The following is a 16,161-nucleotide window of genomic DNA, read 5'->3' as shown; positions in this document are numbered from 1 at the left end:
ACTCATAATTTGGTTACTTTGTGCTCAAAACAGCACTGCTGAGAAAGACACCCTGCACACTAATCTACAGACAAGGATATGAAGACAGAACACCAAACATTCAAACAACGCAGCCAAAATATGCATTTAATTGGCTGGGGCTGATGGCTCAGTGGAATAATGCTTCTACTGCAGGATTCTGTGTTTGACCTCATGGTCACAGGTTTGAATTCAGATGAATCCAACAGGCTTTTATACTTATTAGGTTGCTAATATGTGTACCATTTAGCTAGCTAACAAACATCTGTAATTCAGATTCAAGATTTCCCAAGGGACGAACATGCGTTTTACAAACACACATGTAATATTATTCTTTTTCCGGAAGTCAATAGCACTTGCTACCACCTTATGCATCTGGCAAGCAAGTGTGTGCCCGAGCCAAGAAGATTAATAAGCCTGTGGAATCTCTCATCACAAAGTCACAACTCATTAAAGTTGATACTGTAACTGACACAGGTAGTTTCTCATTCGCTCTACAGACCTCTCACCTTCACATGCCTTTACCAGATCCTGGTCTGCAATGTAAACCTCAGAACCATTTGGAAAGACGTCTGCAGACTGCCAAAAGATCTGCAACACATTATCAGTGGCAGATTGTGTGCTATACAATTGGCAGTAATAATAGAACTTACCCAAGATGTATTAATCTTCTATACTCTCTTCGGCAAAATGATCTAAAGCACCATGACATCACCACGGTGTAACTATATAAAACTAAAATACATACAAATTCAAACATTATCACTTTTATAATGCTATATGGTACACATCAACCTCAAGTGATTTAATATTTCAGAGTTTCCTACTGAGTCTGTTAAAAATGTAGGTAATTAAATCATGGACAGCACAGCAAAGTGAAAGGGTGGGATGTACAGAGGAAAATGTAAATTTCTTGAGAGTTTTTGAGTCGCATGACAAAACACTTTTCCAGACATGGTGGGCTCCTTATTTGGGTTCCCAGTAACAACAGTAATGACTTGGAACCTCCTATCGAGAACTGTACATTCTAGAGGCCACCTGTAGTGTGTGGTTATTCCTAGAGCAGACAGGGTGGCGTGTAGCTGTTTTAACACCATATCAATGCCAATTTCTTTGTCTTTCAGGCTTTTTGAAAGAGAAGTATGCCACACTCCTGGATCCGCCACTGTCAGACAGAAAAGTACAAGCAATCCAGAAGATGGGCTTTGGCACAAATAATAAAATCTACTTGGAGTTTGAGACTCCTTTCTGGAAGCCTGATTGCCAATTCATTGAATTGGTATGGGAAGAAGAGTCTCCACTTTTGAATGTCCAGCCAGATCTTCACACAGAATGGTTCAAGAAATTACCTGGATTTGTGGTACTGCACCCACCAGAACAGTACGTATTTGTTTAATATCAGCAAAACAGTGGGCACATAAACTCTGGTAGGAGCTTTTTTAAAGCAGCACGAAGGGGGGGGGGGGGCAACTCTCATCCGGAATAATCAATAGTCATAAGCACTGAATTGGCCCACCTATGCATTAGATCTAGGAGTTCTGTGCTATATATATATATATATATATATATGTTCGAGGCATATGAGCTGCAGATCTCACACTGTGCATTAGATCGCCACCTGGTGTTGGGCTCGGATGATTGCATGTTGTTGTCATCTTGGAAGAAGTCTTTGTAGTCACGAGATAGGTGTCTCCTCCCTTGGACGATAGTGCGCATGTGCATCGACTCCATCCTTAGATTGTTTTTTTCCGCCACTGGGTTCGGATGAAACTTTTCCGCTCCGGTTCGAAATCTACTTTTCAAGTACTTAGACGCATACAAATTTTCTTCAAACTTCACCAAACAACTTTCAATATCGATAAACATCGACTCGACTTCATCAGCTCGATTTCGGTCGTCGACGAGGGCCGTTTACCCACGCCGTGAGGCCTACACCTCATGGAAAGGACGCCATTCAAAAGATACCCCGAGTGTGGAGCAAAATTTCCACACAGTGACCATCACGAGGTCTTTAACCTTTGCTTATCACCAGAGCACGACGAATCCAGCTGCACAGCGTGTGCATCCTTTCGATCGAAAAAGCACATTCGATATCGGAGCGCCCGTCGACGCAATATGCAGAGCTCAGCTCTGGAACCGGTGGATATCTTCGACGAAGGTCCATGCGCCCCAGAAGAAGATTCAGATGATCTCCAGATCGTATCCGAGGCAGATGACTCCGATGACTCCATACCTTCGGGTCAACGCGTGAGTACCACTGCCACTACCCTAGCACAAACACCAAAATCGAAGGCAAAGGTCAACACTCCACCTGCGGGGCCCAGTCGAGACCGAAAAAACACGTCGAAAGCCCCGCCATCGAGCTCGAATCCGAAGAAAATAATGAAGCCTTCCGGTAGCTCCATACCGAGCAAACCGCATGTGCCGATACCACCTGCTCCCTCGGCATCGAAACAAAAAGAAGTCCTGGTTCTGAAAGACACTTCGAAACTGTTGACTCTGAGAGACAAAGCGGCTCCGAAAACAACGAAGCCCGTTTCTGATGCCTCGAAAAAGCTTCCACTCCAAAGCCGATACTCTCGATGCCGAAACAGACAAAGCCTGCTTCCGGTGCTTCCAAGTCCACGAAACAGGCTTCGGCTCCAAAGACAATATCTTCAGTGCCGAAATCTACGCCAAAGGACTCATCATCTCTTAAGGCTAAAGACAAGCAACAAACAGGTTCGGAACCACATACACCTCCTCAGGATGTTGATGATGATGAGAATAGCATGGGGGGAGGGAGAGACCCAGATGAACCTTTTCCCTACCCAACAGGTTCACCAGACCTGGAGTATCCAAACCCACAGGATGTACCAGATACTCCTGACCCACATACATATCCATCTAAACCTTCTCCCTCAAAAGACAATGTTGGGTTTGGACAATTAATTAATAGGCTGCCATCTATCACAATGTCACCATGCATTCAGATGAGGCAGAGGAAGACTTTTTTATTAGACACTTTTGAACACTCCCAAAAATCTGTGCAAATACTGCCAATGATTAAAGGAGTCATTAAGCATGCACCAGAAGTGTTTAAAGGTCCTGTAGGAGCTAGAATCATAAACCCAAGGATAGAGGGAAAAGTACAGACCAGCTTCTGGGGGCCCTGCCTACATTAAAGGACAGCTACCCTGAGACTCCCTAGTAGTTTCAAACGCTAGGAAAAGAGCAAATTCCCAAACATCAGGCGAAGCACCACCTCCTGATAAAGAATCCAAGATCATAGACGCTTCAGGGAAAAGAATAGCTGCCCAAGCTAGCAATACATGGCGCATCGCTAACACACAGGCCCTCCTCGCAAGATACAACAGGGCTCACTATGATCAGTTAGAGAAGCTCTTACAACATCTACCTGACCAATATAAGGCACAAGCAAATGACCTCATACAAGTGGGTCAGCTTATATCAAATACCTCCATTAAATGCGTACTTGATGTAGCAGACACTGCATCCAGAGCAATAAACACCAGTGTCCTCCTTAGATGTCACGCGTGGCTACGCATTTCTGGATTTAAGCAAGAAGTGCAAACTACTATCTTAAATCAACCATTCAACCAACAACAGTTGTTTGTTCCAGAGGTAGACACGGCACTTGAAAAAATCAAGAAAGACACTGACACAGCGAAGTCGATGGGAGCCCTGCAGTCCACCCAAGCACAAGGCTCCTTTCTCCGCTCCTTCTACAGAGGAGGCTCCAAACAAGCTGGAGCAGACAATTCAGCTTCCTTTAAGACAAATACACAAACATCCTCCAATAGAGGATACTATAGAGGAGGCTACAGAGGCAAGAACAACAAGGGAAGAGGTTGAGGTAATAACAACAATCAAACCTCCTCCACCACTAAACAGTGACTTCCTTCAACTCCCCCAACAGCATTCTACTCCTGTAGGGGGGAGATTAACACAGTTCCTACCTGTCTCGAATTCCATTACAACAGACAAGTGGGTAAGACAAATTATCCAGTATGGTTACTGCCTAGAGCTTACAGCTACCCCTCCACATATACCACCCAGACAGCGTCCAATGTCCACCGAACATCTAACACTGCTCCAACAAGAGGTACTCTCATTGCTGCAAAAAGACGCAATAGAGTTAGTTCCATTGCAACATCAAGGAACAGGGGTTTACTAACTCTTATTTCCTAATACCCAAGAAGGACGGGACACTAAGACTAATTCTAGACGTAAGGCCTCTCAATCTGTATATACACTCAGATCATTTTCACATGATCACTTTACAACAAGTGCTCCCACTGCTGCAACAAGGCGATTTCCTCACCACACTAGACCTCCAAGACGCCTATTTCCACATTCCCAAACATCCTTCTCACAGGAAGTATCTCAGATTTGTACTACAAGGACAACACTATCAGTTCAAAGTCCTTCCATTCGGGGTCACAACTGCACCACGAGTGTTTACAAAGTGCCTAGCAGTAGTAGTAGCACATCTCAGAAGACAACATATCCACATCTTCCCATACTTAGACGATTGGCTCATAAAAGCCAAGTCAGTCAAGCAGTGTGTCTGTTGGACAGGCCCCACGAAGGGCTCGCTCCCTCCCCGCATGACAGGGCCCAGACACCGGCTCTCCGGGGGCTACCCGCAGAAGCAACCCGCAACCCGTCCCCTCCGGGACGCCTGCTCCCGGATATCTCTGTGTCACGGGCCCGGGCCCCCGGCAGCCCCATTGCCCGGCCCAGCCGCCATCTTGGACACTGCACCACGCGGCCGCGTGGCCTCAGCTCGACCCCAACCCTGGGCCCGGCCAGGCCCCGCCATCCCGGCACCACCATCCATCCAGGAGGTGAACGGACCACTTGGCAGGCTAATGGGAGAAAGAAGTGTCGATGGCTCTCCCCCGCCAGGTGCCGATCGCCCCCAGCCTCCCCGGGTGCTGGCTCCACCCCCCTGCTGGGTGTCTGGACTCCCTCATCCCGGACCTCCCGACCTCCCAGTGCGAGGGTCCGGACATCAAAGGGCGCCAGACCTATAACTGAGGCAGCCCCAGAGCAGGAAGGCAGTTGTATCCTGGAGTCGAGAGACACCGAGAAGAACTCATCCTTGACGGACTGCTGGCGCTGCCGCAGCCCTGCCTTGTGAACTATTGTCCTGCCTGCTGGCGCTGCCGCGGCCTTCTGCAACCTTCATCCTCGTGGGACCTGCTGGCGCTGCCGCGGCCCGTTGTAACCGTCATCCTCGTTGGGACCTGCTGGCGCTGCCGCGGCCCGTTGCCACCTACGACCTCTTCGGGACCTGCTGGCGCTGCCGCGGTCTGACCCGTCCGAACGCCGAGCTCGAGGATTGTGAGCTACCGCCGTTTCACCTCAGTACCTGTAGGTACCAAGACTGTCCCGCTACCCCCTTTCCCTAATAGAGACTAGAATTGAGAGGATCATCGTGTCCTAATCTCCTTGTATCGTACCACCCTACTCAAAGAATTGCCTATAAAAGGTGTTAAGCTGATCTTCGTGTGGTGTCCATCTGTGGGGGGGAAGTTACTCGTCTGTACGATCGCTGGAGACGGCCCTCACCGGAGGCCTCTCCCCTTGTGCTCGGCCGACCCTCCAGGTCCCCGTCTAACATTGGTGGCCAGCGGCGCGATCCGAACCAACGCGTAACCGTACAGAGAGTAACTCACCCTACGACTAATCCACAATGACGACCAGAGAGAGCGGATCTGCAGAGAAATTCCAGATGGAAAAACTGGAAGAGTACAACCACCGAGAGCTAAAACAATTTTGCATAGAACTAGGCATTGCTACCACCGGTCTGAGCACGAAAGAGGACTTCAAACACGCCCTAGAATCCTGGGCAGAGACGAATACCGCCGAAGCCCCGGAACCAAACACCACTCTGACAGAAGAAAGGAGAACGGATCTCTCCCGGGAAGAGATCCGAGAACGAGAGAAAAATAGACTTCACGAGTTAGAGCTGGCACGGCTCAAATTAGACGGAGAATGGAAACTGGCAGAACAAAAAATGAACTTAGAACACTTACGGCTCCAAGAAGAGCGAGAGGAGAAGCAGAGACAGAGAGAACTCGAAGAAAAAAGACTGGCATACGAACACGAGTGCAAGCTAGCGGAGATAGAGATGCGCAAACAGAACAAAGACCTAGGGGTGCCCGAACAACCGCGCCCCCCAGGTACTACCGAACAGAAGGTCCACATCCCCAAAGATGTGGTCCGGGAATATTTTCGGAACGACGACATACAGCAGTGGTTCAAGGCCTACGAGATCGCCATGACTGCCCACCGGATCGCTCGAAGTGACTGGGGAGCCGGTCTATGGGGGAGATTCGTCAATGAAGGCCGTGATGCCCTGCTGCAGCTTCCGGACCATCAAATGACGTCCTATGACCACATGAAGGCCGCCCTCCTCAGTCGATATGGGCTGACGCCCGAGATGTACCGCCAGAGGTTCCGCAACTGCACCCGCATCCCGGGTACAACCTGGATAGAATATGTGAACTATTTCAGCCGAGCCTTCGAGGGATGGATCAAGGGTAGCAACGTAACAACCTACGAACAGCTCTTCAACCTCATTGTGTGGGAGCACCTCTCCAACAACTGCTTCGTTGAGCTCAGGCAGCACCTCCTCGACAGTAAATTGACTGACCCCCGGCAGCTCGCCGCCGAGGCTGACCGATGGGAGAGCACCCGAGTGGCCCGAAGTGGGCCCAACGAGCAGAACAGAACCAACCAAGGTCATCATCGTCCCCGAGGAGGAGGTGGTGGCCCGGGCCGGGGGAGAGACGCCGTCCCAGCCGCTCCCGCAAACTACACCCCGCCCCCGGCCGGCCGGGGCAACCCCCCGATGCGCCCGGGGTTCCGAGCCAACGTTACGTGTCATCGATGCCAGCGAGTCGGCCACTATGCCAGTGACCCGACCTGCCCAAAGAACCAGACCCCCGGGCCCCGCCAGGTGGCTGCCGCCGCCCTAGGAGAAGAGCAAGTCTCCGAAGGATCTGAAGAGTACGAGCAGGAGCAGCCCGAGTGGGAACCTGCCGCCATGACCCTGGCCTGCCTAGGGGGGAGAGACCTGATCCCGCGGGCTCCCCTACCAGCCAACACCAGGAAGTACAGCCAGTGGGTGAACATAAATGGGCGTAAGGCCGAAGCCCCGCGTGACACAGGGGCCAGTGTGACGGCCGTCCGTTGTCACCTGGTGACCCCAGAACAAATCCTGCCAAATGTTCTTTGCCCCGTCCGATCGGCCGACAATTCGGAGAGCCTGTGTCGGATGGCCTGCATCCCCTTCGAATGGGGAGGAGTGTCCGGGATGCTAAAAGTGACTGTCCGCGACGATGCCCCCGTGGACTGCCTCCTGGGGAACGATCTCGAGAGTTCCCCGTGGGCAGCCGTTGAAAGAAGAGAGCACCTGGGGATGTTAGGCCTCCCGGGCTGGGCGTGCGTAACAACCCGGTCCATGGCCGCCGACACCATCCCTAGATCTGAAGAACCCGCATGGCCAGCACCTCCTCCCCCGCTCGCTCCGGAGGGAGACTCCATCCCTACCGACAACCCGGAACAATCCCAAGAGGAGCCCGCTCAGCCCCAAGACCTTCCGGTCCTGGCTCAGTGGCGTCAGGAAGGGGGGCCCACCCAAGAACAATTCCGGCAAGAGCAAAAGACATGTCCCTCCCTCGAGGGACTGCGACAGCAAGCGCTCGCCCAGAGCGCAGGAGACACCGCAGGGGCCCACTGGATCTATTGGGACAATGACCTACTGTACAGCGAACAAAGAATAGCGGAGCTGGGGGCCAGTCGAGTGCTGGTGGTGCCCCTCCGTTTCAGAGACTTCCTTCTGAACTTGGCCCATGATGTCCCCCTGGCTGGACACTTGGGGCAAGACAAAACATACAACCGCCTGGTGACTCACTTTTACTGGCCGAAAATGAGAAATGCCGTCTCCACCCACTGCCGGTCCTGCCCGACCTGCCAGGCCAGCGGGAAGAGCGGCCGCAAACTCAAGGCACCTCTGCAACCATTCCCCGTTGTGACCACCCCGTTCGAAAGGGTGGGAATAGACATTGTGGGGCCCCTGGACCCCCGAACAGCACAAGGGCATCGATTCATCCTGGTCCTGGTGGACCACGCCACCCGCTATCCTGAGGCGGTTCCCCTTCGAACTGTAACAGCACCAGTGGTAGGTCGAGCCTTAATGGGGGTCTTCTCTCGAGTGGGCTTCCCCAGGGAAGTCGTCAGCGACAGGGGCACAAACTTTATTTCAAAATATATGAAATCCCTATGGCAACAGTGCGGAGTCACCTACCAATTCACAACCCCCTATCACCCGCAAGGAAACGGACTGGTCGAGCGATTCAACCGCACTCTCAAGGGGATGATCATGAGGCTGGAAGAACCCCTACGCCGCCAGTGGGACGTGCTACTACCGTGCCTCCTCTTCGCCTACCGAGAAGTCCCCCAGAAGTCCCTCGGCTTCAGCCCTTTCGAACTCCTGTACGGACACCCTGTTCGCGGGCCTCTCAGCCTAGTTAAAGAAGAGTGGGAAATGGCCCCCCTGAAGACCCCTCCAGACGTCTACAAGTACCTCCTGACCCTCCGTAATCAGACCCGGCGATTCAGAGAGCTCGCCAAAGCCAATCTTGAAGCCAGTCAGGAGGACATGAAGAAGTGGTACGATCAACATGCCTCCTCCATCGAATTCGAGCCTGGCCAGCAGGTATGGGTGATGTCCCCCATCGAACCTTGTGCCTTACAGGACAAATGGACGGGGCCCTTCAAGGTGATCGAGCGTAAGAGCCCCGTCACCTACCTCATCGACATGGAATCCCCCCGGAACCCCCTCCGGGTCCTCCACGCCAACAGACTCAAACCCCACTTCGTGCGCTCGGAGCTCAGCCTGCTGATGGCTACAGACAGTGGGGCGGAAGAGGACTCCGAGCCCCTCCCTGACCTACTGGGGGCCGGGGAAAAAGATGGTTCAGTGGACGGGGTCCAACTCTCCGAGGCTCTGACCCCGGAGCAGCGCCAAGACTGTCGGGCCCTCCTGCTGCAATTTGCAAACCTATTCTCCCTCACACCCGGGGTCACCCCCTGGTGTCTGCACGACGTGGACACTGGCGACAGTCCTCCTATCCGACACCGGCCGTACCGAGTACCAGATCGGGTACACACCTGCATCCAAGAAGAAGTCTCCAAGATGCTCGCACTCGGAGTCATCGAACCCTCGGACAGCCCCTGGGCCAGCCCGGTTGTACTGGTCCCCAAAGCTGCGGCCCCGGGCACCACCCCCGAGCTCCGGTTCTGCGTCGACTATCAGGGTCTGAACGCTGTCACCCGAACCGACGCTCACCCCATCCCCCGAGCCGACGAACTAGTTGACCGCATGGGGGCGGCCCGCTACCTAAGCATCTTCGACCTGACGGCGGGCTACTGGCAGATCGGCCTCACCCCCAGGGCACAAGAACGATCCGCTTTCTCCACCCCGGATGGACACTACCATTTCAGAGTGATGCCATTCGGCATGAAAAACGCTCCAGCCACGTTTCAACGACTTGTGAACCAGGTATTGGCGGGCCTCGAAGAGTTCAGCGCCGCATACCTGGACGACATCGCGGTGTATAGCCGCCACTGGTCAGACCACCTCCGCCACCTCCGAGGGGTCCTGCAGGCCCTCCAACGGGCCGGCCTCACAATCAAGGCCAGCAAGTGCCAAATCGGCCAGGGGTCCGTGACCTACCTCGGACACCAAGTGGGGAGCGGTCTGGTGGCCCCCCTCCAGCTCAAGATCGCTGCCATCCAGTCCTGGCGCCCCCCCGTAACCCAAACCGAGGTCCGAGCCTTCTTGGGGCTCACCGGATACTATCGGCGGTTCGTAAAGGACTATGGCAGCATTGTGGGGCCCCTCACGGAACTCACATCCAAGACCAACCCAAAAACAGTCAACTGGACTCCCGACTGTCAAGCGGCCTTCGAGAGGCTAAAGGCCGCCATGTGCACCGCTCCTGTGCTCCAGGCCCCCGACTACAGCCGTGAGTTCATCGTCCAGACTGATGCCTCAGACCATGGCATCGGGGCCGTCCTCTCCCAACTGAACCCCGAGGGAGTCGACCAACCAGTGGCCTTCATCAGCAGACGCCTCCTGCCCCGAGAACAGCGCTGGACCACCATTGAGCGAGAGGCCTTCGCAGTAGTATGGGCCCTCAAGAAGCTCCGGCCTTACCTCTTCGGAACCCACTTCCGGGTACAAACAGATCATCGGCCCCTGCAATGGCTAATGCAAATGCGGGGGGAGAACCCCAAACTATTGCGATGGTCCATCTCCCTGCAGGGGATGGACTTCACTGTGGAGCATCGCCCTGGCCAAGACCACGCCAACGCGGATGGCCTGTCCCGCTTTTTCCGCCTCGACGAGGAGAGTCCCCAAGAGGATGGGTGACTCTCCCCGCCTTCAGCTGGGGGGGGACGCATGTTGGACAGGCCCCACGAAGGGCTCGCTCCCTCCCCGCATGACAGGGCCCAGACACCGGCTCTCCGGGGGCTACCCGCAGAAGCAACCCGCAACCCGTCCCCTCCGGGACGCCTGCTCCCGGATATCTCTGTGTCACGGGCCCGGGCCCCCGGCAGCCCCATTGCCCGGCCCAGCCGCCATCTTGGACACTGCACCACGCGGCCGCGTGGCCTCAGCTCGACCCCAACCCTGGGCCCGGCCAGGCACCGCCATCCCGGCACCACCATCCATCCAGGAGGTGAACGGACCACTTGGCAGGCTAATGGGAGAAAGAAGTGTCGATGGCTCTCCCCCGCCAGGTGCCGATCGCCCCCAGCCTCCCCGGGTGCTGGCTCCACCCCCCTGCTGGGTGTCTGGACTCCCTCATCCCGGACCTCCCAGTGCGAGGGTCCGGACATCAAAGGGCGCCAGACCTATAACTGAGGCAGCCCCAGAGCAGGAAGGCAGTTGTATCCTGGAGTCGAGAGACACCGAGAAGAACTCATCCTTGACGGACTGCTGGCGCTGCCGCAGCCCTGCCTTGTGAACTATTGTCCTGCCTGCTGGCGCTGCCGCGGCCTTCTGCAACCTTCATCCTCGTGGGACCTGCTGGCGCTGCCGCGGCCCGTTGTAACCGTCATCCTCGTTGGGACCTGCTGGCGCTGCCGCGGCCCGTTGCCACCTACGACCTCTTCGGGACCTGCTGGCGCTGCCGCGGTCTGACCCGTCCGAACGCCGAGCTCGAGGATTGTGAGCTACCGCCGCTTCACCTCAGTACCTGTAGGTACCAAGACTGTCCCGCTACCCCCTTTCCCTAATAGAGACTAGAATTGAGAGGATCATCGTGTCCTAATCTCCTTGTATCGTACCACCCTACTCAAAGAATTGCCTATAAAAGGTGTTAAGCTGATCTTCGTGTGGTGTCCATCTGTGGGGGGGAAGTTACTCGTCTGTACGATCGCTGGAGACGGCCCTCACCGGAGGCCTCTCCCCTTGTGCTCGGCCGACCCTCCAGGTCCCCGTCTAACAGTGTCCTACACAAATCTCAAACAATTCAAACACTGCACAACTTGGGGTTTACAATCAACCACACCAAGTCACATCTCCAGCCCTCTCATGCACATCAATACCTAGGGGCTACCATAAACACCAATACAGCTCTAGCGTATCCCAGTCCAGCCAGGATACAGAGCATTCAAGCCTTAGTCACAAAGTTTCAAAACCAACACTCTCTCCCAGCCAGAGTATTCATGCAACTAATAGGCATGATGGCATCTTTCATTTTTACTGTACCATATGCAAGACTGCAAATGCGCCCATTGCAGGAATGCCTAGCACATCAGTGGAATCAGGCTCAAGGACAACTTACAGACCTGGTGTTGGTGGACAGCCGCACACATTGCTCTCTGCAGTGGTGGAACACCAAAAACTTGTCCAGAGGGCGGCCGTTCCTCGAACCTGTTCCACAAATAGTACTGACAACAGACGCATCCCTCACAGGATTGGGAGCCCATCTACTCCACCATACAACTCAAGGAAAATGGACCGCTCAACAAAAAGTGCTTCACATCAATCACCTAGAGCTGCTAGCAATAATCCTAGCACGGAAATCCTTCCAAGTACACGTACAGAACAAAGCTGCCTTGATCCGCACAGACAACATGACAGCCATGTACTACATTCAAAAACAAGGAGGCACACATTCCCTGCAACTGTCCCACCTCGCTCAGAACATTTGGAGATGGGCCATTCCACAAAACATAGATCTGCTTGCAGAACCCCTTTCGAGGAGTTCACAATCAGACAGCAGATCTGTTAAGTCGACAGACACAACAGATTCACGAATGGGAACTACATCTGCAAGTTCTTCTGTCCGGCTGTCCAAGGGCAATGCGATATGGATGAACTGGTCAGGCAGATTTGCGTACGCTTTTCCGCCAAACCCACTAATACCACTAGTAGTACGCTAGCTGAGACAACAATCTCTCAAACTCATCCTAGTAGCTCCCACATGGGCACGCCAACCGTGGTTCACCACACTGCTGGAACTCTCTCTAGTTCCACACCAAAGATTGTGTCAAACACCATCCATGCTAACACAGAACCATGGAGACATCAGACATCCAGATCCAAGTCAACTGAATCTGGCGATCTGGCTCCTGAAGTCTTAGAGTTTGGTTACCTTAACCTGCCACCAGACTGTATGAATATCATTAAAGAAGCCAGAAGGCCTACTACTAGAGCTTGCTATGCTGCAAAATGGAAGAGATTTGCCAATTACTGCACTAATAATCAAATTGATCCTCTAGATGCTTCCATCCAGAATATCATCTGCTACCTTCTCCATCTACAAAGATGTAATCTAGCATATTCATCTATACGTTTACATCTTGCAGCAATTGCAGCATATTTACAAAATAGACAACATATATCGTTATTCAGAGTACCTCCAATCAAAGCTTTTATGGAGGGATTAAAATGAATCATTCCTCCTAGGTTACCACCCTCTCCAGGGTGGAACCTAAACATTGTTCTTACCAGGCTCATGGGGCCCCCTTTTGAACCTTTACATACGTGTGAACTGCAATTCCTTACATGGAAAACAGCTTTCCTTATCGCTATTACCTCTCTTAGGAGAGTTAGTGAGATTCAAGCTTTCACTATACAAGAATCATTTTTACAATTACACCGTAACAAGTTGGTTCTACGGACTAATCCCGAATTTCTTCCTAAAGTAATTACTCCTTTTCATCTAAATCAATCAGTAGAGTTGCCAGTGTTTTTTCAAAACCCAGACTCTGTGGCAGAAAGAGCTCTACACACACACTAGATGTGAAAATAGCTCTTCTCTATCACATTGATAGCAACTGTTTGTAGCTTTCTCTCCACCACATAAAGACAACCCCATCTCTAAAGCTGGAAGTGCAAGGTGGATTGTAAAATGTATACAAATATGCTATCACAAAGCAAAACGTACATTAACAGTTTCTCCTATAGTGAACTCCACATGCAAAATAGGAGCCTCCATGGCTTTCTTAGGGAACATTCCCCTAGAAGACATCTGTAAAGCAGCAACATGGTCTACAACACACACCTTCACGAAATATTATTGTGTTGATGTACAAGCCAAGCAGCAAGCTGTGGTAGGCCAAGCTGTCCTCAAAACTCTCTTTCAAACTACTGCTACAGATACAAGTGACCACCGCTAGGGGAGACACTGCTGTACAGTCAATGCACAGTGTGGGATCTGCAGCTCATATGCCTCAAACGGAAAATGCTACTTACCAGTATGCATCTGTTCTTGGTATGTAGAACTGCAGAGTCTCACACGCCCACCCGCCTCCCCAGGGCCTGTATCTGTTCCAGTTCTATCTATCACACACATGGACATTCCTTTTTCTATTTCTACTAACTCCATCATTTCCCATCATGGCGAAAAACAATCTAAGGATGGAGTCGATGCCCATGCGCACTATCGTCCAAGACTACAAAGACTTCTTCCAAGACGACAACAACATGCAAACATCCGAGCCCAACACCAGGTGGCGATCTAATGCACAGTGTGAGACTCTGCAGCTCTACATGCCGAGAACAGATGCATACTGGTAAGTAGCATATATATATATATATATATATATATATATATATATATATATATATATATATATATATACACACACACACACACACAAACACTGAACAAAATACTACCAAATATTTGTTGGCATTATATCACATTTATGCTCTCTAAGAATATATGTACATACTTTCAGCATAATCAGACTGTGTTTACTTGAATTATAGTGCTGTAAATTAGAAGCTTTAAGAAAAAATGAAAATAACCATTCAAACATTTGAATATTTTACATGTGACGGAATTACTCAAAATAAAATAACAAAATATTCTCTATGAAGATGTAAATGTCACATGTTTGCACCCAACAATAAGTTTACTTTGTTTTGTGTGGTTGTTCCTGTTTGTAACGTTCGTGACAACTGGCTTGGTGCACCTTTTCAATAAACTGTGGATCTGGTTAAGACAAGACTTCCTGGCGTTGATCTTGTGTCAGTGACCTGCACTGCTCCCTCTGAGTCGTAGCTGAACTCACCGTTTTAAAAATGGCTTATCTCACAATGCGTACCGCCTCCCATTCACGGGCCACCATGAGACCTCCTCCGCCAGCAATTGTTCATATGTGGGTTCACCTGCAGTAATTAAATCCTCAACGTTAAATTGTGTGTCTATATTAACTGTGATGCACCATTTTCATTGCATGACTGCCTGGAATCCAACCTCCCGTATCTTTCTGTAGTACTAGTAACGTTCCTGCTGCGAAAAGGCGATACAATAATTGGCATACACACATTGTGAGATTAGACAGTTAGCTCAATTCAGTTCAATAGTCTTTATTTCGGCATTTTACAGTACAAGAGACACAATTATACAAAATAGTGATATATGATCAAATCATTACAATCAAATAAACATTCCTTACAAAGAAAAAAGATTAAAAGCATCAAATACAAATCATGTGCAAGGAGAAAGTGTTAAGACTGCTCTAAACCTTAAGCATACATATTGAGGTGGACAGAATAAAAACGAATTTACAATAAATACAGATAGTATACGTATTAAAATATCAACCCAAGGCCAAATATACAAGGGGTAGTTAATGTATAAAACACTCTGCACCATTACTCAAAGGGGCTGACAGAAAATTCCTCCTGGTAAGTAATACTGCTAGTAAATACCTTGAAGTCTGACTCCAAAATTCTGCTTGCTAAGGCATGCTGGGTGAAACTAAGGTTCTTGCAAATTGGGATCAGCTATTTAGCCATGATCCTGCTATATAATGGGCAGAAGAAACGCATATGGGCCACAGTTTCCTTGTTATAACCACAAGAAGGACGGGCCAACTCTTCCAAACCTGCGGAATTCACTACTTTTGACTTAAAAGTACGAAGTGGTTGAGATCCATGCCTGAATTGTATGTACAATTTCCATGCCAGGCTTGGTACTACCTCATCTAGAAAAGCTTCTGTATAATAGAAATCCTTAACCAACAGGAATGAGCTAGGTAGAGTACCCAGGGCCTATGATGATAATATCAGAACGAACTTGAAACTCTTGAACTGCCTTTTGAGCTCCATATTGCTGGTGAGTAGACCTAGCCCCCCTGGATCTTCACATAATTTAACAAGACCCAAAAAAGGTCCCTCTTACATATTTAATCCAGGGTAGATTACCTCCCATAGGGTGACCCATGGCAGTAGTGTCACAATTCAGGTATTTCCCAGAGTTTCCTCCAAAATATTATAGGGCTGCATGCGATTTTCACTGAGATTGACCTAAGCCCGGCGTCGAACTTTCACGGGATCAAGAGTACTAACCGAGGGGCACAACACTTGCCTCAAAAACCGATTCTGTTATGTTATGTTATATGCATTTATATCACGCACAGATACTCCACAGAGTGTCCTGGCGCGCATTTGGAAAACAAGCATTTGCAATGCAATAGGTCTCGCATTACTAAAAGTTGAAGCTATTGGTGTTGCATGATTATTTGCAATGCCAATAGCTCAAACTTTCAGTAATGCGAGACCTTTTGCATTGCACATGCTTGTTATAGGTCTTGTGCCCT

The 16,161-nt window shown here is 50.8% G+C and overlaps 1 protein-coding gene across 5 annotated transcripts in view; it reads left to right on the top strand.

Annotated features, from left to right (window-relative positions):
- PAOX (polyamine oxidase) overlaps positions 1-16,161 on the top strand; it is a 691,001-nt gene that overhangs the window by 515,575 nt on the left and 159,265 nt on the right. For all 5 annotated transcript variants that reach the window (XM_078642766.1, XM_078642765.1, XM_078642763.1 and 2 more), the window contains exon 5: positions 1,143-1,398. In XM_078642766.1, coding sequence (XP_078498892.1) covers positions 1,143-1,398 — 256 coding nt within the window. The remainder of the gene's footprint in view (positions 1-1,142; positions 1,399-16,161) is intronic.

This window comes from Lissotriton helveticus, chromosome 5_1 (assembly GCF_964261635.1).
Source record: "Lissotriton helveticus chromosome 5_1, aLisHel1.1, whole genome shotgun sequence".
Taxonomy (NCBI): Eukaryota; Metazoa; Chordata; class Amphibia; order Caudata; family Salamandridae; genus Lissotriton; species Lissotriton helveticus.
Note: the sequence above shows the minus strand (reverse complement) of the source record. Positions and strands in the feature narration are given on the sequence as shown.